The sequence below is a fragment of the Ciconia boyciana genome, chromosome 2 (assembly GCF_034638445.1).
Source record: "Ciconia boyciana chromosome 2, ASM3463844v1, whole genome shotgun sequence".
Classification (NCBI taxonomy): domain Eukaryota; kingdom Metazoa; phylum Chordata; class Aves; order Ciconiiformes; family Ciconiidae; genus Ciconia; species Ciconia boyciana.
In genome coordinates this window covers 20383468-20409077 of record NC_132935.1, presented here as the reverse complement: position 1 = coordinate 20409077, position 25610 = coordinate 20383468, and the positions used below count along the sequence as shown (strand labels likewise).

The following is a 25610-nucleotide window of genomic DNA, read 5'->3' as shown; positions in this document are numbered from 1 at the left end:
CAAATGCTTCAGAACACCATTATGCTAAAAAAGCGCCTATATAACATAATTAAGTATTTAACTATTTAAGTTAGAGAGATGCACAGACTGTTAAAATAAGCCAGTTTTATTCAAATAATGTTAGATGGAATACATAATTACCTTTTCTCAAAAAATTTACATATTTATGTGCTTTTTAGTCAAATTAAAACTGATTTTCCCCCCTCTGCAGAAATGTTTCAATAGAAGCCAGAGTCTTGAGTAGCCCAGTTAGGTGCCTAAAAAAAAAAAAATAAACAAGGATTAGTAGAACAGAAATTACTACATTATCTGTTGGTTACTGAAATTTATGAGACATGATTAAAAAGTTAATACTGATATATGGCTATGAAGTGGGAATATTGTTATTTAGTGAAGGATACCTGTAAGTTCAAAGCAACTGTTGATATAGCAGAAATACATGCTGTAATTAAGTTGCACAGCCTGAGTCCCCCAAGCTAGTAGTTTCAAGAAGGAAAAGTTCTAGAAGATTCCAAAATAAATATAAAAATAATTTTGCAGCTATATTTTTAAAAGAAAATAATATCACGTAAGTTTCACATGACTTCCCTTTAATGGAATAAACTAATGCACCACTGCTTGTCCAATTTCCATCACTATTTCAACCAAGCAGTGAAGAAGCCCAATAAAACTTTTAATGTTTTGTAAGTTCTTTTAACATGTGGTTTGGTGGGGTTTTTTTGTTTGTTTGTTTTAAGTATGTATGGCTGGGTCCTCAGTGGATCTCAGAGCCATCCATCTTACACTGTTGTTCTTCTCCCTCACAAAACTTCCCATATTGCAACATGGACAGATGCAAAACCAGATGATCTTGCCAACTTCCTTATTTTCACTGGTTCTACTTAAACCTCTGGCTGACCTAATTATATTCTCTAGTACTACATGAGACAGGTTTAACAGTTAGGGTTTTGCACTCCTCCTTCATGTTTCAGTCTTAAGCATCATTCATTCTTCTCTCAATACTATATATATCTACAGATACTTTTCAAGTACAACCCACTGGAAAAAATACAACTACTTTAATAAATGCCACCCTTCAAAATCAGCCCTTTTCAGGCAGTAAAGGAGACCATTTGAAGGAAGAAGAGAATGAAATGACAGAAACACTCCTAGTTACACATCAAAAAAAGAATACCTAGTGATGAGGAGAGAGGTGAGAAGAAAACAAGAATCACTGTCTAATGCTCAGCATAAGAAAATAAACCTTTCCCAATTGAATTCCTAGTGTGAGAATTAGAAGTAGGTACATCTGATGAATTAAGGAACAGGTTAAGAATTATACTTAAATATATCTCACAAAAGAAAAAAAAAAGACAGCAGGAATTCAGAAAACTGTAACTTATACCAACCTCAGATCTACCACTCTGATTCAATTTCTTCTCAATGTTCATAGCCAACATTTGACTACGAAAAGACAGGCTTTTGGTCTTTTCAATCACTTGTTGATAAGGTGAGACTGCATTGTTGCCCATGACTACATGGCCCTAAAACACAGGAAAGATAAAGAAAATTTATCACTCAATGCATATGCCTTTAATTTAACACTCTGCTTTCAGAGCTTTCACAAATCACCTTACACACAGGATCAAAACAGAATAAATGAAGTCCACTACACTTTATGGGCAAAGAAAAAAAAAACCAGAAATTTGAATTCACTGTTCCTGAATAAGGTAAAAGAAACTTAATGAAAAGTTCAACAAATTCACTTGGACCCATCTATACAGTCTTACCAGCTTTGAATCCAATTTGGCATCTAATCGTGCATTTCGAATTAGATTGACAATCCATCTTTCCGCTTCTTCAGGAGTCATGTTTAGTTTATCTGCCAACATACTAAAAGATAACAGACTTATCAAAAGGTGAAACAGAATCCCTCTGATGTTGGTATACATGACTAGGGACTATGGAATACAAGTTAAACACACACAAAATTTGGCACCGCCCAAAACTTATATTCAATAAATACCACAAATCTGGGAAGCACACTGTCATTTGGCTGAAATTGCTTTAAAGCTTACATACATCCAGTCTTGCACATCTCCCACCCCCACTGCTTTACACTGGGACATTGTGAATAAGGAATTCACATCCTGAAAGTATATACTTACACGTTCTGAACTACATATTCCACTTAAATCTCGACCTGCACAATTTTTATATATTCCTATTAAACCTTGCCTACATGAACATTCCTTGGAAAACTGTCAATTAAGTAATCTCACCACAACATAAATCAGCAACCATCATTATAAAGAGAACAACTGAATTGCTTTTATTCTTATTTAAATCCAGCCAGCAGTCACGAAAGTTTAGATTAATCTAAAGTCTAGGTCTAGGAAAGTGTCTCTCAGTAGCTCATTTTGCAATAAACTTCACCCTGAAGTTTCAGGAACAAAAGCCATGAGACAGAGTTTGGTATAGAAGATGTGACAGATACACTATGCTCAGACTTCTTGTAATTTCAAGGAGGGATGGTGGGGGAGGACAGAGAAAGGAAAATTCTTAATGAAACAAGCACTCTTGTCCAGGAGTAATTCCTTCTGATGGTGTTTCCCATGGCTTTTCAGCCAACTCCTTTAGCTTCCTGCTGGCAGTTGGCTCATACAGGACATTTGTAACACGCATTCTTCCATCAGCTTTCAGACTAAGGTAACAAACATGAGGTAAGGGCTACAGACATGACCAAAAAGCCAGCTGGCTACGCTGAGTTTCACAGGAGGTCAGTTCCCAGCATTTTACAGTATTTTGCTTAAACATATTTTTCTCCACCTGAAAGAGTAATTTCCCTCTTGATGATTATTAGTGTCAAGCAAATACTTTATAATATATCAATTAGTAGCTCGTCTACCTAGCTAGACTATCTATATAGTCTTCTCTATACAGTCTTCCCTCCTATATGTTCTTGATCTCTCACCCTTCTCCCAACTATAAAAGTAAATTCCATTTTTGTCACAAACATGAAGTGAGGTGAACAGAAAAAAAAAGTAACTTAATATCCTGGACTTACACTGAACTCACTGCAGTGAAACAACACAACAGGCAACAAAATATCTGGAGTTTCACAAAGCAAGGGGAAGTAAAATCCAGCCACAGTTGCTACTGTTCCATTAGAACTGTTAATCCATGGTTGAATTAGCAATTGTAGCGAGTTAAGGCAGACAAGAGAATACAAGACATCAGGGATGTAAATTTTTGTAGAATTATCAATCACCTAGGCAGAATAAGACAGCTATTTCTATAGGAAGAAGCTACAAATTGCTTTACTACCTTTGAATCAGCGATGCTAAGCACCTGACTTGAAACCAAAGAAATTTCAAACTGAAAGAACATGGGGTGGGATGTGTGTCTGTTAGGGGAATTCTCACATGTCTTTTTTAGAAGCACCAACAGAATTCAGATAAAGTAACTCCTCCTCCAGATGACCACAAGAATGGTTACTGCCACTACACTGGGGATTAAGCAACATACTTTTGGGATTAAAGTGTGGAACCTCCATCCTTCGAGATAGTCAAGAATCAACTAGACAGGGCCTTAAGTAGCATAATGGAACACTGCAGTGGATCTTGCTTAGAGTTGTAATTGGGTGCACAGGATTAAACCAGATTACTTCCAGAGGTCCCTTCCAACCTACAGCACCTATATTTTGCTTTTTCCTTAACCTAAAGTCCCTGTGTACTTGGAGGGGAAGTGGGTACAGGCTTCTAGAGTCATTCCAAGCCAGAAACTATGATGTGCTTTATATCACCTAGCAGATAATTCTACCTTTTCCTATTATGTCTAAATTTTACTAGCTCAGCTTCTTCAGAGGTGGCCTTTTTTAAATTAAAAAAGAGTGTTATATGAACAAACATATAGCATATATGCAGTTACATGACAGACATAACACACCTCTGTACAGGTATTTTTTCCTGCACATGCATTTGGAAAACTTACAAGTCGTAGAATGAAAATGACAGGGTAGAAAGGTATATAAAACCCTACTTTATCTCAACTTCTCCTTTGAGATTTACATGGTTTTAAATTTTAATACAAAATAACCAAAGTTATCAAGTAACAGCTATCTTTCAGTGAAATAAAGATACTGTATTAAAAAATCTAACACATTATCACACCTTTGACACAAAAAGTGACCTTATTCCAGCACCTGTAGCAACTGGATTCCATTTCAGGGTCTCCTTGCAGGCTACACTGAAGCAGCCAGCACCACCCAAAGTGCCTGGACGTATAACATGGAGGTGCTTGCCTGGTAAAGCAACACATAGGGGCAAAAAAAAAAAAAAAAGCATTCTCTATCCTTCCAGAGCAAATGCACTGAAGATCTATCCTGATTACAGTTATGTAACAAACACCACTATTCTCCTATCGCACTGTTAAAAATACATATCTAATACTCCCAAGAGATACCAACTACAGCTTAGCCCCATACAAGTTTAACAGTTCAAGTAATAGTGACACATTCAGATTTACAAATACATATTAAACACCATTAATACTAAGGAACAGAAGCAAAGAAAAGTTTTACTCCAGATTACTATTGTTTATAAAAATCCCCACTATAATCCAATAAAACTTAGTGAATTATAATGAAATAATTTTATTAATATTTAAATAATACTGTCTACCATTTCAAGTTACAGGTGATTTCAAAGGGTAGTTTCCCAACAGTAGTTTCAAAAATAGTTCTTAAGATTATTCCTGTCCCTCTGTTTTATAAGGAGATTCACTTATTTGGGTCATGCTAGGGCAAGTGTTATTTAAGTTTTCCTTTGCTTAAAAGGCAAGTTCAAATATAAAGATGTGTGGAATTCAGTAAACAAGCCTATCTTGTACTGCACAGAGAAGAAAAACATATAGAAAAGAAGAATGAAGCATATTCAGCTCTTCAATTAAATACAGGCATACCGAACAAACCAAAACACATTCTGAATTTATTTCATCTATTACTCCCTACTAAACATGATATTTCAAACAGTAAACTAATTGCAGGATGATTCAGAACGTATAAATTTTAAGTTACAACTGATAAAGCAACTACATCCTTTGGAAAAATGTCAGCTGCCTAACAGATGTAAGTAGTTAAAAAAAAAAATCACACAACCAAAATGAGCCATCTATTTTCCATTTAACATAAGGAATAGCAGATTTCCCACTAATTGTTTTCAAATTTGTCCTGAATAGTTAAACAGTACTTATCAAGCACTGTGGTACAACCAACTAGTTTTCAACTCCAGGAATAGCAGTGGAAATCACTTGTGGACAAGAAAATGCAAGAACTATGCCTCAGTCAAACGTTTAATTAAAAGCATTTTGACTGGCTAATTTCTTCAAAAACAAGTCCGAAATGCACTAGGAAATACTTATGCGCCCCACTTAGTAAGCCCAAATCTAATGACTGTTACAGCTTGTGCAGAAATTTAAGGCTTGCATCCATCATTTAAACACAATAACCTACTGAAAAGAATCTCATTACTGATGATTGATTCCACATGATATCACCTGAAGTGATACATGGTAGGAATATCCATGTCAATCTGAAATACATGTCTCAACTCAAAGTCCCTTATCTGCCTCAGAACACACCACAATGCTTATAAAATAAAGACACTGCTACCTATACTTACGAATTACACATAACAAGGAGAGCCAACTACAATATTTTCTATCATACTTGGGAGTTGAAATACCACATATGGCACAAAAAAATATGAACTGCAAAATAAGTAATAAACACTAAATAAATGACAACCACCTACCATAAACCTTGATTTGTTAAATAAAGCTTGCTATTTTTGCTGTAATGAACCACTGGTATATTACCCACAGTTTATCAGTATCTTTTGACAGAGAGACTTGAGCAATACTTAAGATATATCCTCCGGACTCTGCTCGTTGACTGGAGCCAGATCAGAGAAGCAGACTTCTTAGGAAGACATCTAGTCTTTAGTTAAAAAAGCTTAAACATCTAGTTTCATTGAAAACTTGTGCTTGAATATGTGCAGCATTCACAGTACTAAAAACCATTTATAGGAAATAGCAAGACACTATTGGGTCTTATATTCCCCAGAAACTCATCCCTAAGAGAACTTTAGTTACATTTTTTTCTTCCAAATACTTATTCAAAACCCCTTTATCCTTAAGTGTGCAGTACTCTGCTTAAAGTGATTTTAGATAAAGTATTAGCCCCCTTATAGAAATGAACATTAAGTATGGAAAAGTTTTGTTCACAGCATCTAGTTCAGTTGACTATTATGACTATGCTTAAAACGCGATACACCACAACTGATTAAAATGCTCAAATTCACTGTTTGCCTTTTACATTGAAGTCATTGACTATTTTAAGCTGATACAAAGGTTAAAAAAAAATATTTTCCAAATGTATTGAAGACAAATGTGTCAGCCAGTGAACAGAGATTAAAAGCAACAAGAATCTTTGTCCTTCCTCCAACTATACCTATCCATGAAAAAAAAAAAAGCAATCCTTTCAATAAGCTTGCAAAACTAAGACAATTTTCTCTCAAGTTCTTTTCTTTTGAAATCAAGCAGCATTAAATCGCTTACTCAGAGGACCAGATGCACACATTTGCTCTGGATGCAAGCTGGTAACAAGACTCCATTGAACTTGATTGATTTAACAGCCTTGATTTCTGCTGTCTCAAGGATCTCTGCACTGTTCTTTACCATTGAGATTTTTATAGCATTCAGAGTTTTTCACTTCACTTTTTTTCCTTTTTAATTTAAGGGAAGTGGAAATATGGGGAACAGGGGCAAAGGCCAAATGGAAAGGGATCTCAAGCATGCATAACCATCTTCCTGCTTAGTTTTTACAATAGAGGCATCGGAGCTGATCCATTTGAAAAGTCTGCTTTTACAAAATTAATTTGAGTAAATGACAGACACCCTTGCTAGTAAGAACATTTTCTTACAGCCAGATCACTCACTCTGTGCAACAGGGAATAAGATCTACTGTTTTCTATTTAATTAATGAAAAAAGCAATACAATTCTAATAATTTTCAAAGAACATACCTATAAGACAGATGTGGGTATCTATATCTACTAAATATAAATAAGTTTGAGCAATTGCTGTATTTGCAGTTTGTATTTACTTAATGTTACCACTCTATACCAATATGCATGGAATTGAGCTCTAAATTAAGACACCTGGACTTCAGTATGGATATGAAAGTTCCCATTAAATCCAGTAGAGATCTCACTTGACACCATGAGAAAGTTTTAGCTTGAAAGCACTGTTTGTCTGGGGAGCTGGGGGTGGTAGAGAGAGGTTGTTTTTAAGTTAACCACAAGAATTCAGCTTTAAAATATGGTTGTTGTAATTTAAGTATATTACTTTAGAGCAATAAAACTAGAAAGACAACTATCTAATCAGACTTTAGTTAGTGATTTTTATTTTATCTGATGACTGAATATTTTACTACTAAAGTTTACACTGTCAAACTGTCATCCATGACTGATTTTTCTGAACTGCCGTATTAAGAAGTTATCTTACCCAATGCTGATACATTGATGGATGCGACAAAAAGTCTCAAATATAAAGAGACGAGCATTCTCAATGAAGTCCTCAAGGCATGCCACTAAGAAGAAATCATTCACAAGCACCTGCAAGTGTAAGGAGAAAAGGAACACTGAGAACAAACATGGAAGTAGTGATTTACTGGTAGACACCGTCAATAAGTAAGATCAGTGATGAGTTCAGCTAAAAACAGTTCTTGGTATATTACAAGATGTGGAGAAAAAGCTACAGACTTAGCAGAAATTTTCATTGTTCTGCAGCTTGCTAAATTAAAATCACATGCTAACATGATCGCTGAGGTCTGACTCAAGAAGAGAACAAGGTCTACTGCTGTCATAATTCTACTGAAGAACCCCCTAACACAGCAAATATAACTCCCCCCTCATATTGGATTCTTCTCTCACTCTGCAATTTGATCATTCTTCTTACCATGCAAGCCAGTTTACTTAGTAGTGCAAGTGTTCCTATAAAGTTCAGATTACAGGACCACCACCCCTATGCAGTGAAGATGATTATAAGCCTTCCGATTTACCCAGTTAGGTAACTAATACTCATGAAAGGAAAGCCAAACCAGAGAGTATAAGAATTGGTACTAGTGTTCAGCTATTAGAAATACTTAACTTTTACATTAGTCAACCCAAGTGTTCAGTATCTTCAACTGTTCGTAGTAGATTAACAAAGAATTTTCCAAGAATATGTATTTAACTATCCTAATGTTATTTCACATTACTTTTCACCGCTACAATTCCAGGATGGAGTATCTTTCAGAACAGAAGGTAAATCCAAGTTTTTCTTCAAGCACTTCTCAAACACTAAATGGAAAAGCTGAAGCTCAGCCAAATGCATGATTACCTATTCACTTCTTCTAGAGTTGCTCAAATATAATTTTAAAGCTATATTCTTACCAGTAAGTCTTAAGTGTTACAAAATGAGTTGTCAAAAACAAAACAAAAAAACCCACAAAACCAAAACACCCAACACACCAACACCGCCCCCCCCCCCAACTGTGAATTAAAGCTCAGAGAACACTGGCAATGGAATCAAACACCACTTCAAACAATTTGGCTGGCCATTGTGAATTTTAGAGATCTTTAAGTAAAGGAAGAAGTCTTATAAGTGTTATAAACCTTACTGTTTCACACTCTCTCAGCTTCTTCTGTGCACCATCGAAATCAAAATTAACGTATAAGCATTCCACAAACTCTGTGATAGGGTCCCTGTATGTGTAGGACTCCTGTCAAAAAAAATTAGGAACAACAGTAGAATCAAGGCCACAAGGTCACTCGAGTATTCCTTATAGTCTTCAACCAAAATCTAATACTGGAAACAAGTCGATACATCACCTTAAAAAATATGAAGTTAAACTTTACAATTCCTCTTGTAAAAGCTCCATAAATGTGCTTTTTTCCCCCCCAATAGTCTGGTTAAACAACGAGAAGTCTAGTTTCGCCTTCAGCATTTAGTGCTGCAATCTTAAGGTTAGAAAAGTGTCAGAGACTAGAGCTGGTTCTGTATCAAACCTCCAACTTTCTTAAAATATGGTAGAACAGATAGTCTGCCTAAATTCTGATTTCAAATAGTAGTCCAACACTAAATCCTTCATACTTCAAATTGAAGGATCATTTGATTTACACGGGTAACATAGTTAACACAAATAATGCTACTTTCTATATACAAAATACTTGAATTTATTTTGGCATTACAGGAATTACTCAACTTTCTCAGCTACAAGGCAGGAACAACACTAGCTCTATATACATCTGTGTAAATTAAGATGTAATTAAACACCCTCTGATAAGTCTCTAATGCACATTTTAATATAGCTTAACTCAGTATCTGTCAGTATCTGCTTTAGCATACAAATAAGATCAGCAGATTAAGGGAATTGAGAGACTTTTTTTTTTCTGGATCAAAGTTATTTTTCCTTTCCCAAAGAACTGTATTTACAGTCTCTTAGGTTTAAAATTAAGTTTTATAAGTAAAGGTTTTTTACATCAAAATTGTACTTGTTAACCACGTAATTAACATCCACTATGCAGAACAGTCTTGGATCAATCACCTTTTAAATTTAACAGAGATGAACAACAAACTGCTTACCTATCAGTTCAATACTTGCAAATGTATTGCAACTATTAGCAATCTCTAATTGCTAGTAATCAGCCTACCACACTACATTCGACAAATCACTTCATTCAGTGCTTTGTTTCTCCTACGTAGACAAGTCGCTAGTGATCTTGTCTGATCCGCTTTCAAATCTGTAAATCTCTACCACTTTATGATTTAATATAATGAACCATACAGAGTAGAATAGTACTAAGAAATAAATCTCTTATCAGATATTTCAAAACCAAAGCCAGAGTTGGTATTTTCAAAAGGAACACCCTAGTGATCCTTTTTTTTATTCATAACAATTGTACAAGATAAAATGAAAGGAAAAAAGTTGTAAAATGTTACTTTATTTCAAATATTAGAAGTTCATATTACATTAGAAGTGCAATGCTAAAGTCAGGTTTTAGCTTAAGATAAGAGATGAGTCTTAACACTCCAACTAGTTTATAGCTTCTTATGCTATTTCTTTTGTGAACACTAATGCCTAAGAACAGATTAAGATATGCTTAAAATTTGGTCTTTGCATTGACTGTGCTTTGCATAGGTAGTTCCATCAATGCTTGAGTGGATATAATTGATTGCTAGCCTGTAATAACTGCACTGTCGCATATATATCATAATTTATTATTCGCAATACATGTATTATCATTAAAAGTGTTTGAAGCATGATGGCTTGTATACAAGTTGCATGCTGATTTCAGATAAAAATCTTTGCCATAACCCCTTTGATTGCTATCAAGCACAATTCTTTTATTGCTCTTGTCCATGTCTACAACCTTACATAACTGTGGCAACAGAAGCATTTTCAATAAAACATCATGAACACAAAACAATGCACACAGTTCAGTGGTTTTGAAATGCAAACAAGATCCCTTATTCAAACAACAATTCTTGTAGGGATGGCTGAAAAAGAAGAATCAGATTTAAAGCCATTTCACACATCTTGCAGAATTTTCTACATTTAAAAGTACAGATAGAACAGCAAAGTTGAGTGAATATTCTATTTTACTCATTCCGCATCGACATGAACGGAGGAAAAAAGTTATTCTGTCTTCCCACTGATCGACATGCATTTTACTGCACAGTGAAAAATTAGTTCACTGAGAGAAAGTGAGCACCAAAACGTGTCCTAAACCAGACATACCATTAGAAGAAAGTTATTATGACGTCTCCTTAAGAAAGGACAGAAAATATAAGATATTTCAGTCCTTACCTGCTGAATAACCTTGACTAGATCTTTCAGCACTTGTCTACGTTTTCGAACATCCTTATTTGTTATGACTGCAGTAGTCAGGTATCTGAGGATATGTGGGCACATTGTCTGAATTGCATTGAGATACCTAAAAAGAAAAAATACAGCTAAAGCTCAGATAATGCAATTTTGCATCAAAACAGTATTCATGATAAATAGCTTATGCACCTTTTATGCAATACAATACCAGGGCTTATGACTGACCATTTATTCAAATATAGAAGGATGATTTATTTTTGTTAACCTTGTGATCATCTTTTTGGGACAGGGGGAGGAGGGAAGGAAGCAAGGGGAAGAGAAGGCAGCAGTGTGCTAGGGAAAGAAGAAAAGGGGCTAGCACTGCAAAAGAACAGTCCATATGCTAAGTTCAGGTCAATGCTGGCCTAAGCTGTCAGCTAAACTGATTTCACAAAAGGGGTTTGCACAGGCACACAAACACAGGAATTCCTTTTTCATATTGTCATCCGAGCCTGCAACTTTCCTGGCTCAACTGTCCAGTAACTTAGTCCATATCTACAAGTGAGAAGTATGAATTACAATTAAAAAACCAAACCAACACATACACTATGAAACAAAAAGAAGGCAAAAAAGCCTACTACAAATTACCAGTCTACTGGGATCATCATGCAAAGAATTCAACTGCTTTTCTTTAGTACTATTCTAATACATTATCTCCAACCACCTACTGGAAGGAGAGCGAAGCCTATAACTAAATTTCTTAGTGTTAAGCTGTTCTAGACTCCTAGATCTACATACAAGAAGTCAGTCCTCTCACTTCTGAGAGGACTGAAACACTAAATGGCTCTAGTGTTTCAATTTTCATTTTTATTCTCAGATTTTCCTCAAGAACCCTTTTTAAATAGGTTTTGTAAAATCAAAATAGAACAATACGAGTTGGTAATGTAGCAAAACCAGTTATTCTGTCCCCACCAAGGACCAGAAAAAAAAGAGCCAGTTCTTCCTACTTCACCACCCCTTCTCCTTGAAGGGGAAGTACAACCATGAAGAAGAGCAGATTATACACAAATACTTGAAAAAAGGCTTGGAAAAAAAATACTCAAAGCATCAATATCATCAGAACTTCTGAAACAGCTTCAGGCTGAGAAATGTTCGACAAGCTTGCACATTCATCATCTGCCTTCATGTTGATTTAACGATCCCAACACAGCACAACACAACTTACTGTGGTTGATAGAGAAAAAGGTCAATGATATTGTCTCTCCCTTTAGGATGATTAAAAAACACAAACAAAGACCAGTGGATGAGCCATGTTCTTTGCTGAAGAGACTGCAGCGGAGAGCTGACAGACTAAAAGAAAACATAACATTGGTTTAAGTCAAATAAAACACAGAAAGTTTGCATGAATACTAATGCATAGAAACCTGTAATTGTTCAAAAATTTGTGATTTTCCACTGGCTCCTTTTAGCTCTTATCACTCTCAGGCTGAGCTCGACTTCCAGCTTTTTAACCTGTCATGTGTTAAACATAAATCTGCTGAAAGTTATAACCAAGATAAATTCTCCAATACTATATTCCAAATTGTTTGCCAAAATTTGTATTTGATAATGGCAAGAGCATAGATTTTAGTTCTCCAAAGACCACCATACTAACATAAGTTATTACTTCCCTTTTTAATCCTGAATTTCGCTTCTTGTATTCCCTCTTCAGATATGATCTGAGGAACTACTTGGCTTCTCTAGCTTTTCAGTTTTTCTTCCTTTCTAAAGCCTCAGAAGACCTTTTTTGCCATACACTCTCAGACAATGATGAAACACTGTAATAACTTTCAGCCAAGAAATAAGACTTCAACTATCTTCATTTAAACCAGCTGATAATGCACAAACACAGATTCAGCTCCAAGTATCTGTATTAGCTCCAGATTTCAGCAGCACTTCAAATAGATTGCAAAGCAACATGTTGAGAATGAACTGACATAGCAAGTAATAATCACTCCAAAGAGCATGACAACTAACTACTATGATTCTATCCTAGAAAATCTTGCAGTCTAATGAAGAAGTCAAATTTAATAGCCTATTATAACCATATAGGTTCATAAAGATGAGAAAGTTAGAGAAGAAAATTTATTAACATTAGTTATCTGCCATATAGATAAAGAATGATTGGGGGGGTGGGGCAGGGACACACACAAACACCAAACACCTTTTCAACATTCTGGTTCAGCAGAGTAACACTATCACATTTCAGATATGGCCATTGCAGCCCCATGAGCAGAGAGGAAGACTGAAAGGTCCTTAACCACTTCAGTTGCTCTGAATTAGTACTGCAGCCCCACTCTTTCCTTTCATGTTCTTGGTGCTAATCTCAACTCAGGAGCTGGTGAGGAAGCTGAATTGGCTGAAAACTATTTCCAAAAACAAGCTGTCTTGCATTTTCTGTAAAAAGTGTTATTTTCATGTGAGAAGAGTAGAGTTTAGTTACATGCATTTTATTCTTTACAGAAAATGAATAGTACAACTCCCTGAAATTTAAGCAGCAAACAATTTCACACAATGATACCTTACACCCTCAAACTTATCCTTGAGACTAGTTTTTTTGTTTATTGGAAATATCTTAAAAGTGCTCAGCTACATTTTCAAAAGTGGTAAGAGGGAAGCAAGTAATTTGAAGAAGGACGCTTCACTATTTCTTCATGAGCACCCTTCGACTCTCCCACTATTATTAAGAAAGTACCAAGTGAAAAGGTGGTAAACTACTCCTAAACAAGACTGCAAGTGATTCATAAGAAAACCTGAATACTAACACCTGTAACCTCTCAACTTAATAACATGACCAAGATTTTACTTACATTATTATCTATTGTCTCCTTTAGTCTTGTGAGATCTTCCATGGCTGCATCCCAATTCTGCATCAGAATTTCAGATGCCAGTTTTCCCCACAGAGAACTCAAAGCATTTCTGTCTGTTGCTGGAACCTATTTTCAACAACAGCAACAAAGTCATACTCGTAGGTTTTTTAAAAATTATTATTTATTTTAAAAAATAAGAAAAATATTTTCTGGCAGTTATTTTTTTATTTACAAGATACCAAATTTGCATGGTCCTATCCTTCCAAATGTAGTACTTTTTTAAAAAAAGCAATTTAGGTACAGAAGTAAAAACAGCAGTAAACCTTCTGAAGTAGAAACTAGAAAATCCTGTCAAAGTAAGCCAAAGCTCCATGGCGCTGCAGTTTAAGTTAAAAAAAAAAAGAAATGGCCAAGCACCAGATGACACACTGGTTCCTTTTTTTTTTTTAAAAAAACACACCATATAAAAATGTTTCTAAACTACTAAACCAAGGTTATTACAAAGTAGGTTTTAAAAAAACTCATGACAGTAGGTGACCACCTTAAAAAAACCTAGTACTCAAAGTTCTTTCTGCTAATGCAGTGCCAAAAAGCATACTTCTTACAGAAATGTCCAGTAAAACTGCAACTTTGCAGTAGTGAATTTATTTCCTGGAAGGGTAGTCCTAAGGTCAAGCTGTGTTAGTTTTATACAGGAATGAATTACACTAGGTCATTCACAGTGTCAAATTCTGTTCTCAGATCAGTTACAATAGTTCTTTCATAGGTTATGTTTCATCCCACAGAACTTTAAACAAATCTCCTCCCCTCAGAATTAGTAACAAAAGTCCTATACCAAGCCATTACCAGCACAAACACAGTACTTCACTTTTTCAAATGAGTTATTTGACATATAAGAACATAATGCTAAGCCCAGAATTAAAGCATGAAGAATTAAGGACAGCTGCCCACAAACCTACATACGTAACTTTTACTTCCCCTCTCAGCACATGGAATGTACCTATAACACTGAAAGCCAGCTTCATCATCAACATTTAGACTAAGAGTTCAACTCATTCCTACTTTAAACCCTATTCTGATTAAAGATACATTTCTCAATTTTGCTTCTTTAATTATAGTCAATTACAGGAATTATTGTTATTTACTCCAGCAGTATTTCGGAAAGTTAAGGATATTTTTAGATGGGACTAGAAACAAGATTAGACAGCAAGAAACAATGACATGAACCACTATGTATTTTCAGCAATCACTCCACACATCCATGAGATACACACAGTTTAAAAGTCATTATCTTCCCGGCAACCAAGGTGCCAATTTAGCAGATACTTTTAGTTGAGGATGTTCACACACACTGTGCTAGTTCCAAATCACGTAATTACAGTTAGCTATTCACAATAACTGGCTTTCCGCAGCTGTTTTAGCTACAGTATCTGAGTTTTCAAGCAGTTAACTTAAATTTCCATTTGTTAGTAAAATGGCACATTCACTGACCACCAACAATAAAATTACTGTGTTGAGATTCTTACAAGACGCTAAATCTTCATTCTCAAAATTCACTCCCACCAATTACATCAATTACAACAACATGAAAAGAGTTGCTGCAGAGACGATGAATCTGGCTCTACAATTCTCATTTAAGCTGTTTACATTTCCTAGGCAGACGACTTATACTCTTAAATCCATCACAAAATTCAAGAGAAGACAGATGAGAGTTCACATAAGAAGCTGGTAGTTCACTACTACCACCAATTACATTCAATCCACCTGCAAGCTTTTCCCTACTGTTGCTTACATCTGTGGACAAAAACAAGTATTCATTTTACTGTTTGGTCTTTTTTGTTTAATTTTTTTTCCAGGATACATTTACAGTGAGGAAAGAAGTATTATTCCATAATTAAATGTTACCACAAGACCTACAAGTTTGAAGGACAGCTCTGAATTCAGCATGAAAATAACACAATTGCTGGACAATAATAGTCAGTGATGATTATTAACAATTATTTTCAACTTTTCGTCAGTGCACAGTAATTGTCTTAAAAAAGCTAAAAGTACTGTATGTTAAGAATTAATACAGACAACTTATGATCTAAGTATTTCATTGAAAGAACCAAACAAACCACAAAACAAAACCCAAACCCAACACACACCCAAAACTTACCAGAACTCTAAAGAAGTAGAGATATTCTGCAGCTCCTGAGTAATTACCACATTCATACTGGAATTTTGCATACCTGTAGAGTGTATCTAGGTACTCCTGCCTAAACTGAAAAGGAATATGAAAAAAGCTTTTCTTCACTAGAAAAAAAGAAACATGCTGTTACAAGCCAATTTTAATAGTAAAGTAACCTTTGAAGTCTTTAGGTTCTTTGAAAGACATTGTGCACAGGAAAACTATTATACTCTTAATCCATGCCACAAATTAAAGATTATACCAATACTGGAAAAAAGGTGAAATTCTGTATTACAAAGTAAAGCACATCTTAGTTACAAGGATGCAGCTAACATTAAGTTCCAGCTTTATTTTTGTTTGTATAAAAATTAAAAGTTCAAAGGCATTTAAATAAAAAATGTTAGCATCAGGAATTCTGCCTATTAGCTACACTGACACAAGATGGGCTGAAATGCTAGCCCATGATCGGTCAAAGCTGTTGGCTGTGAGGGAGGCTGGGTAGAGATATTTAGAACTGAATTCAGACAGATAGAAGAATTAAAACACTTACACCATGCTTCTCAGCTAAATAGTCAAACAGCATCCGACCATCCCTATAATAAGAAGAAAAATACCAGTTTTTACAAAACAAACCAATTGTCACCATGCAACACACTACGCAACACAACTTTTAGCTGTTAAAAGTAAAATACCCAAATAGAGTACAAGTTTAAAGTGATACTCCTCCACTTGATGTGCAAAAGCAACTGCAGAAATAGTTAGCCAACTATTCCTAAAGTGTCATGAAGTTTCAAAATCTTAAAATTACTAAAAATTTAAATAAAGAATGCCACCTGCAACAATACCTACAGTTAAGAAAGGGTGGGAGGTTGTATTAAATTTGATGGCATCCTTAGCTCTCAGTATGAAAGTTAAATTCTGACTTTGAGCTCTTCCCACTCTCATGTTCCAATTCCACAGCAGTTACTCTAGCCAAGCAGTTTGAGTTTAACAGGAGACAGGAAAAAAATGGCAAAGACTAAAGTAAAATAGAATTAGAAAGGAAGCTTGTCCCACTGTTAGTACTGGGACACAGTGGTTAGCAAGAATACGTCTACCAGAGCAAATGCCTGCAGAATGCAAAACTATAAAAAAATAATCATACTTATTAAGTTCTAAACATCTAATTCACCCATGATCACATTTCTGAAGCTTTTTTTTTTATTCAACATGGATAATAAAAGGACAAGCAGTATTATCTAGATGAAAGGAAAGTTCAAGCCTCCAGCAGGCAAGCATGAAATTATCTACCACCAGTAAGTCACACATTAATGACCACAGGACTTTAGATAGCTATTTTTGAACAATAGTTAACTTAGTGAATAATTTTTTTATCCAGTCTCTGCAATGGATCTTGATCAGCTCAGAGTAAAATTTTAGCACATCAGCTTTTCAATGCAGTAAGAATTCCATTCAAACTCTGCTGCAATCATCTGGCAACAAGAACCACAGTTTAATTCATATACAGAGTTGAATTCATATTCACAAGCAAAAGAAAAGTATTTTCAGTTTGGCACTTTGATTGTATGGACTGCCCTTCTACAATAGAGAAAGAATTAATGACATTTTTTCTATTCTCCAGCCCCCCCATTTTTTCTATTCTCCAACCTCCCTGGGCATGCTTCTATACCTGCAGCTACCCTCCACTTCATCTATCCTGTAGATTCACACTTCAGTCAATCATGTGGTAAAGATGACTTGGTCAATTCATGGAACTATCATATTTGATAGAACACATAACCAAGATTTTAATTAAAAGGAGAGCATCAAGCTATAAATTCCTCTTGGGACAAAGATACAGTGAAAGTGTATGCAGGGGAAAGTGTCCCCATTTACTCTGAAATCAACTGACTGTAAAGCTGTGAGTTTGTTTAACTAGAACTTATGGTGTAAGACTGTGCAGAGAAATGGTACATTGCCAAGGTAGCCAAGAATGACAATCCCCAGTAATACTTATGGAAGCAATGAAATAATCTCATGGGTTTCTTTCAGTGGAACATACTTCAAGGATGAGGAATAGTGACTATTCCTCTAAAATTTTAAAGTCAATGTCTTCCACCAGGTGCACAGAGAAAAGAAAGTGACAAGTTCTGTCTTATTCATGAAAGATCTTCCACTTGCAAAGTCTCCTTTACACGTCATCTTCTACCATTTCCCAGACTTTGATGTTCCAAACAGCACTGTCATGGATCAAAAACCATGATGTAAAGCTGTGATAATATGCAGCTCTACATTTGATAGAGATTCCAAATCACCAGCAGAAATTCACAAAAGTCAAAGAATCAAAAGTTGCTTTCTACTATCTAAAGCATGCTACTTGGGTCTAGATAGATTGACACCTTTCAGCCTGATACTCCCCATTACTGTATAACCCCAACAATCTGGATTAGAATTTCTGTCGAGCCAATAACCAAAACCAGTATTTCTGAGCTGTGAAGTTTTCAGACATTTTAAAAACAAAAATGATGTACCAGTTCTGAAACAAAACTTGCTGCATATGAGTAGTAGGGCTAATATTTTACAGCATTAGGCAAGTTATATCCCATGCATTTTTTGATCATATCTCTTGCTTCCAAACGGGGTGTTTCTGATTTGGAGTAAGTACTACTGACCAACTTCTGTGAATCAAAGGTCAAGTAGCAGAATACATTTCCCAAGAAATGCTAGTACTTCGAATTGCAACAAGGTCATTTTTTTTCTAGGCCAAATATTATGATAAAAACTGGCTAAAGGCAAAGCAAGAATTGAACAAGATCTCTATATATGGATCAGAATTCAATTAGATTTGAATAGAGTGGTAGTATCAGGCAGTCTTTTCTTTAAGATAGTCCCAGTTAATAACATCAAAGCAATTACCTAATGGCAATTGGGCCTTCCACTTTCAAAGCTATACTTCCAAAAGCTGTCGAGTGGCTCCTCGCTTTGCATAACCACCCAAATCATAAGCAAATGTAATTCCTTTTCTTAATATAATTATCTGACATAAGGGTTGATTATTAGGTTTCTCAGCAAGTTGGGCTAAGAGAGGGAAGGGAAAAAAGGAAGATAATCTGCACTTGAAACAAGGAGAAAACTCTAATCAAGTTCCTCCCCTTTCAAGGACCCACTTTCTTCAGGGGCGGTTGCTCCCAAACAAAGGTACACCTCATCAAGAAGATTTCTGCAAACCAGGGGGAAAAAAAAAAAAAAAAAGAGTTTGTGCATTCAATGTTTTTCTGAGAAAAAGTCCAGAAGCAATGTTACAATCTTCTGTATCAGTAGATGCATAAAGCCTGCCAACAATAAATCCAAGTACAGGCTTCGTCTTCAAATTAAAGTCAAGCCATAGGTGCTCTATCTGATGTAGTATGCTCTATTTGAAATCTTAGAGCAGGTGAGGCTGAAGAAGGGATCTAATTAATCTTACAGAGTTGGTTCGACACATCTACAACAGTAATAACAATGCTTCCTACGTAAAGACAACAAGCAGTAATTTATGCTAAACAACTACCTACCCACCCCTCTGTTGAAGTTGCACAGTTACTTCCTCAATGACTGCAGTTGAACTTTTTCCTACAGGGCCCAACTCAGGCTTAATCATAAGAAAACTCTCATAGTCCTTGGATATAATGTGCAGACAAATTTAATTATTCCCTTAAGCAAAGTGAGAAGAAATTGGATATGTCTTAAAAAGGTTATTATGAGCACTATGTTACACCAAGAAGTTGGCCAATTTGGGGGGTGGAGGAGGGTAAAGGGGGAAGGACAGGACTCCTGAGAGAAATACATGCTACAAGGCTGAAAGGATGCTTATCCACCAGGCCTCCCAGACTAAGACAGACAGCACTCCATAATACTCTGTGGAAAGTAGAAAAGGGAGAGAGGGCAGACGGTCTCCTAGGAAAGACAATCTGAATTGTTTCAGGCCATATTTCCCCTCAAAAACCCCCAAACAACCCCCCTCAAACAAAGAAAAAAAGCCCCCCAACCTCCCCAAAACCAATCTCGGCTGTGATTTGACCACACTGAATGATGACTGTCACTTGTCCCAAGTTGATTCATGAACATGAGGAACAACAGAGATGCCTTATGCACAGCAGGTAAAAGCACTGAAAAGAGTAAATTGTGTCCAGCAATTTCAATTACCTGACCACAAGCACTACTTAAATATTGGCTGGAAATAAGTCTTTCTTTGCAATCTCTACACAGAGAGCATTCCTATCATCAACACCCAAGAGGTACCAACAAGATGTCCTGAGAAATTATGTTAGAAATTACCTAGTGGACTGCATTTGCCTTGTAGTCTCCGGATCCTCAAACATCTTGACAATAGGTTCAGTTTCAGCTTGAAGCTGCTTCAGCTGTGCAACAACAGTTGTTCTCTTCTCACGCAAAGCTACACACACAAACAAAAAAGATTTTAATGTAATGCCTTAAGTTTTTACAGAAACCTGCCTGTAATTACAGGTGCTGACAGCACATTTGAACATGTCTTCCCAATTCCTACCTCACTTGTCCTCTCAGTCAAGTCAGAAAACCAGAGGTATCTAACAATTCATTAAGTTAATAAAAAGCTTCTAACATTTGGTTCCTTTCCTCCTGTGTGGAGTTCTAATCAAGCCACTAAAGAGCAGGTATAGCTGGAGCAGAGTCTGTATTATACAAGGTATCTTCAGGCTTCCACTAAGGGAGAAAAAACTTTTAAGTAAGTTCACTTATTCCATATAAACTTGGAAAAAAGTAAACAATGCTATGATACCAATAAGACTGATTTTCCTCTAACTGACCAGGTTCTGAAAGCACATTTTTAGAATATTTATCTGAAAATTCACAGGAAGAATTTAAAGCAGCTCAGTCTGCAAAATTATGTTTTGGAACACTGTGCACGCTTAATTAGAACATTAAACCTTTTGTGAAAAATTGTTAGGAAATAGATTTAACAGGTTTAGGGTAATTATTTTACACAGACCCAAACTTCCTCACCAAGTGCTACCACTGCAATAAAATGAACACTTAAATAAAATTCAAAAAAATCCTATATGCTTAAAAAAACCTAAAGAAAAAACAGTAGCACCCTGAGACTGGCTATATGAGCCAAGAAACATATGGCATCAGAGAAGCCAAGACCAAATCCCAGGAGAGAACAGTACGCAGGAAACCATGGAAGTGAGCCACACACCAGGACACTCAATGCCACAGTGAACCTATTAGGCATTTCTTTCGTGATTTGACTACATATATGTTTGTGAAGGAGGCCCAAAGTGGCTAACACCATAATGGTGACCCAACCTAAATCTAAGAATGACTTGCCTGATAGGAAGTGTTCCAATAATTTCTCCAAGGAGAAATTATCTCCAACTTCAGATGAATCTTGAGATTATAAAAGAGGAAGGGGAAACAGATGAAGGAAAAAACATTCAGTTGCCTTACTAAGAGAGTACAAAAACGTTTTCTTATGACATCTCCTAGCTGTGTAATTGTAAGTTGATGTCATGGAAGACAAGACAAAATAACTATAAATTGTGCAAGGACACTTCTAAGTATAATAGTGTAAGTGAACTTAGCTTTGAGTACTTAAAACAGTGAGGTCTTAAAAAAAAATCAGCACAAAATTCTAACGAAGCCAGTAATCCCACAAATAAAAAGAACCTGTCTGTACACACATTCTGATAAGCGTTGATACATGAAGATGACACATACCAGAAAGACCTCAGACTAAGTTAAGACCTTTTCATAGAAAGATGTACAAGCAAGCACCCTGACTCCATGTGAAAGTATTACCTCTGATTATGTTAATTTTATACTGTTGAATAAAAGCCACAGATCAAACAACAGTAAGTCATCATACAAAAAAAATCCTGCCAAACTGATGACAAAATCTTAAAGATGTTTGAAAAGAGTATAAAACATTACAAGTGTGGAAATTATTGGACTATATGAAGGCAGAGCTCTCCCAGTGACCAAATTCATTCAACTTGCAGCTATGACCTTATGAAATTATACACTTAGCAACCTGCTTAAATAAGTGGCTGTAATCGGAATATTAAAGACATTAGACTAGTTACTTTGTGAAAGTGTGCTAGGATTGTTATTTCTTGTGCTGCTTACTACTTCAGGATTTTACTACTTATTTACTACTGATAAAAATGATATTCTTCTTCAACAGTTTAGAAAGGCTGGAGCAAGGAAAGAAAGAGGAAAACCTATTCAGCTTTGAGATTTTTACAGCCCTGAGACAGTCTGACTTTTTAAAACAGTAGAACTGATAAGCAACCAAGAAGTGAAGCTATCATTACAACTATTTCTTCGATTACAAAAGTGAAAACCTCTGGTTCATGTTATTTGTTATCAGTCCCATGCATCATTGCATATACACCCATAAACAACATCTAATGCTAGCATATCAAAGATTTGGTCAAAACCTTGAATTCAAGGTCCATAAGTCTATCACTTCTCTTAATGTATTTCCAAAGAGGCTAGCTGCCAACTCTGCAGCTTAAAGAGCCTGGAAAGAATAAGACCAAGGCAGAAGAACAGCTGCATCTTGTACCTGACTATGCAAAAGCACCTGAATCTCTTCCTCCTAAGCTGCAGGCAAGGCAGACTGTAGTCCCACTAGTTTAGGAAAAGGCAAAGAATTCCACAAAATGAAAAAAAGATGGAGAAATAGGAAGAAAGTGTATATTCAAAGACTAGGGTCAGGAAGGAAAATAAAAAACACAAAAACAAACCACCAAAACAAAAACACAACCCAGAAAAAACAACAATAGGGGGAAAAAAAACCCCCTAACAACCACACAAAACCAGCCATGAAAGACAGAAATTAGAGACAGCAAGATACACTAATTTTCTCCTCCTCCCGAAACACTCCTCAGGAAGATAGAAATTTAAGAAGTAAATAGGAAAGTTTCCAAAATCATGGAGAAGACAGTAAGAGATTACATTTCATGTTCTTTATGAGAATATTAATTATCATTTCTTTTCTTCTAGAGAAACAGCAATTTATATGGTGACAGAAGTGAGCAAAACACACATTTTCAAAAACTTCTGTATCTCCTCAAAGTCTAAACATCAACCATAGACAGTCAGATTAATGGAGTTACTTACAATGGAAATCTAGCCTTAATACTGGATGCTTTAAAGAAAAAGTTTAGTGACCCCAAATCACTGTGCAAGTGTTTAATTTGACAGATGAAAAATAAGTGCAAATCTATTAGGCTATACCCTTAAAGTGCTAGAAATGTCCAAATTAGCATTGAAATACTTCAGACATCACTCAAAGACTAAGTTCCTGATAGACCAAACGCAAACTTCCCAGGATTAGGGGATTCTATTTGTTTCAGTATTGCACATCCTTTCGTTAAGGCCCAAGATAAACAGTATTCTAGTTTTTGAGTGCAACAAGCAAATTACCACTAGCTATTTCTTATTTTAGATACAAAGGTTGTAAAACAAATTTTACTTCTAAATGAGCAGCTTACCATGTGGAATTTCATCAGAATAAAGATTTTTGTACACATCCATAGCAAAATCCACCATGTTGGTGTCACTAAGGAGATCCAGTTTTCCTTGGAGTAACTCTTTTTCATTGTATATCTGAAATAGTATTCAAGAAAATCTGTTAATTCCTATTAAATAGTTTCCAATTCATATTACATAGTTACCTTTATGGTACAGTTTGTTTATGGATTTTTGTCCAATTAAATAGTTTTAAACATCAAATCTCATAGCTTTGCAAGATCTCACAGCTCTGTCATTTAGTGTGCTTACTATACAGCCTCTCTACATTTCTGGTCTTGGCAAGATAGCAGCAATTTCCTCCTATTTATGAATGCAGGAACTTCAAAAACTAGTCAGAAGACAAATAACATTTCAGATTACTATTCCTTTAACAGGAATAGTAATTCCTATTACAGGAATAGTAATTCCTATTACAATTCACAAGAAAAAATCCAATATGAAAAAATCTCTGAAAATTATATATATAAATATATGTATAAACATTTATATTTAAAAAATAAATAAAACCTTGGTCAGATTTTTCTTTTGAAGTAGCAAATACTTGCCACAAAATAACATGCTGAACAGTGCAGACTAGTCAAATAATTTAAAGTGGATCTCAAAATATACACTCAAGATAAAGCTTACAATTTAACTGTAGCACAGATTAATCTAAAATATGTTGTTAGGCCTATAGCATAAGAGCAAATTTAGTTTAGCTTGTGTAATTGGATAGTGTTCTTTTAAACTTGTCAAATTGTTTTTTAAAGTTCCTACCCCATAATTTAGTCATGAGTTGTGGACTGCTGTTAGGCCTTCAAGATGTAGGTGGGGGCCTAAACTAGAGTATACCTCAAAAATACATTTGCATGAAGGCTGTATTACAATTCACCATACCACATTTACAGACATCTCGGACACAGATCCTGCAAAACTTTAATTCAGCTCTGAACATCATCTTGTTCAAGATTAACACTACAATAATAACTGTTTAATTAACTTGAGCTGATTTACAAATGCCAAAATACTAAAAGTGCCCCTAAGACAACAGACAGCAAGCAAAGTCCATACACTAGACATGAAAACTGGTTAGGTCAAGTTGTCTCAATGTATGTATGCTTAACTGGTTCAGTTCTGAAGCCTAAAATAGTATCTATTTTAAATTCGAAACTTATGTGATTTTACACGTTTTGTTTCCATTTTAAAATGGATCAGATGAACGCTTCAGATAGTTTTGATAGATGAAAGTTTAAAGCATCTGAAGCATTACTGGGTTCTTCGTAGTAATACACTTAAAAATATATATAAAAGACCAACAAAGGACAGCACTAAAAGGGACTTACACTTGGTTTAAACATAAATTCCTGATGGCAACGGTTTAAAGTTGATTAGCAACACTACCTACACTGATGCAACCCCACACACCGCCCTGCAACTCCGCGGCTGAGGAGGAGCACGAGTGACAAGGGCCGCAGACGAGGCGCAGGGATAAGGAGAGCTGTCTCACGCCGTCGGGAAGTAGGCAAAAAACGAACCAGGGCTGCGAGTTTTTCCCTCCCCCGGATTATGGGGAAGGGAAAGAAACTACGCCAAATCCGGGGGAAGGGAAAGAGGAGTTCCCCTCTGCCTCGCAAGCGAGCGGCCCGGGGAGCCGCGCTGCAGGAGGAGCTGCTCCCCCAGGCCTCCTCTCGGCCCTGCTCTCCCTCCCTCACGGGGAAGGCCCACACGCCTCTCCCTCGCCCTCTCCCCACGCGGTGCATAAGCCTCAAGCTCCTCCCTTAGGAAGCGAACTCCGAGTCGCCTCACGGGCCGGGCCCAGGCCACGCAACGCCTGAGGAAGGAGACGGCGACGGCCACGGCGCGCCCCAGGCCCGTGAGCGGCCCCAGCAGCTGGTGGTGCCGCCTGCCACTTCTCCGCTCCCCCAGCTGCACGGCCAGCTCCCCCACCTCTGGGATAGCCACGTACCTCCTTGACAGAGAGGAACTCCAGCAGCGGGAAGACCAAGTGCCGGTCCAAGAAGTGCGCGATCTTGGTGGTCAGATCGTACTCCGCCATCTTGGCGACGGAAAAGAAAAGAGAAAGGCGGGGCCCAGCGGCGCGCAGGGAGACAGCGGGTGGCCGCGGCTCTTATGGGCTGTGCGCCTGCGCGGCCCCTGCGCATGCGCGGCCCCGGCCGCCCCGGCCG

The 25610-nt window shown here is 36.5% G+C and overlaps 1 protein-coding gene across 1 annotated transcript; it reads right to left on the bottom strand.

Annotated features, from left to right (window-relative positions):
• Window positions 1-90: 90 nt before the first annotated feature.
• Window positions 91-25549, bottom strand: EIF3E (eukaryotic translation initiation factor 3 subunit E). Its single transcript, XM_072852031.1, has 13 exons — window positions 25391-25549; window positions 23406-23520; window positions 20203-20320; window positions 16457-16499; window positions 15895-15999; window positions 13737-13862; window positions 12113-12237; window positions 10891-11017; window positions 8701-8802; window positions 7545-7654; window positions 1770-1872; window positions 1389-1523; window positions 91-257 (listed from the first exon to the last, which is right to left on the bottom strand). The coding sequence occupies exons 1-13, from the start codon at window positions 25478-25480 to the stop codon at window positions 219-221; spliced, it is 1338 nt and encodes a 445-aa protein (XP_072708132.1). The 5' UTR covers window positions 25481-25549; the 3' UTR covers window positions 91-218.
• Window positions 25550-25610: the final 61 nt, after the last annotated feature.

Coding starts and splice junctions, on each gene's coding strand:
- EIF3E (XM_072852031.1), bottom strand. CDS start 25,480: ATGGCGGAGTACGATCTGACCACCAAGATCGCGCACTTCTTGGACCGG. Junction 12,238..13,736: donor AGGAGACAATAGATAATAAT/GTAAGTAAAATC, acceptor GTTTTCTTTTAG/TCTGTCAGCTCTCCGCTGCA. Junction 11,018..12,112: donor CTTTTTCTCTATCAACCACA/GTAAGTTGTGTT, acceptor TTTTCTTTTTAG/GTATCTCAATGCAATTCAGA.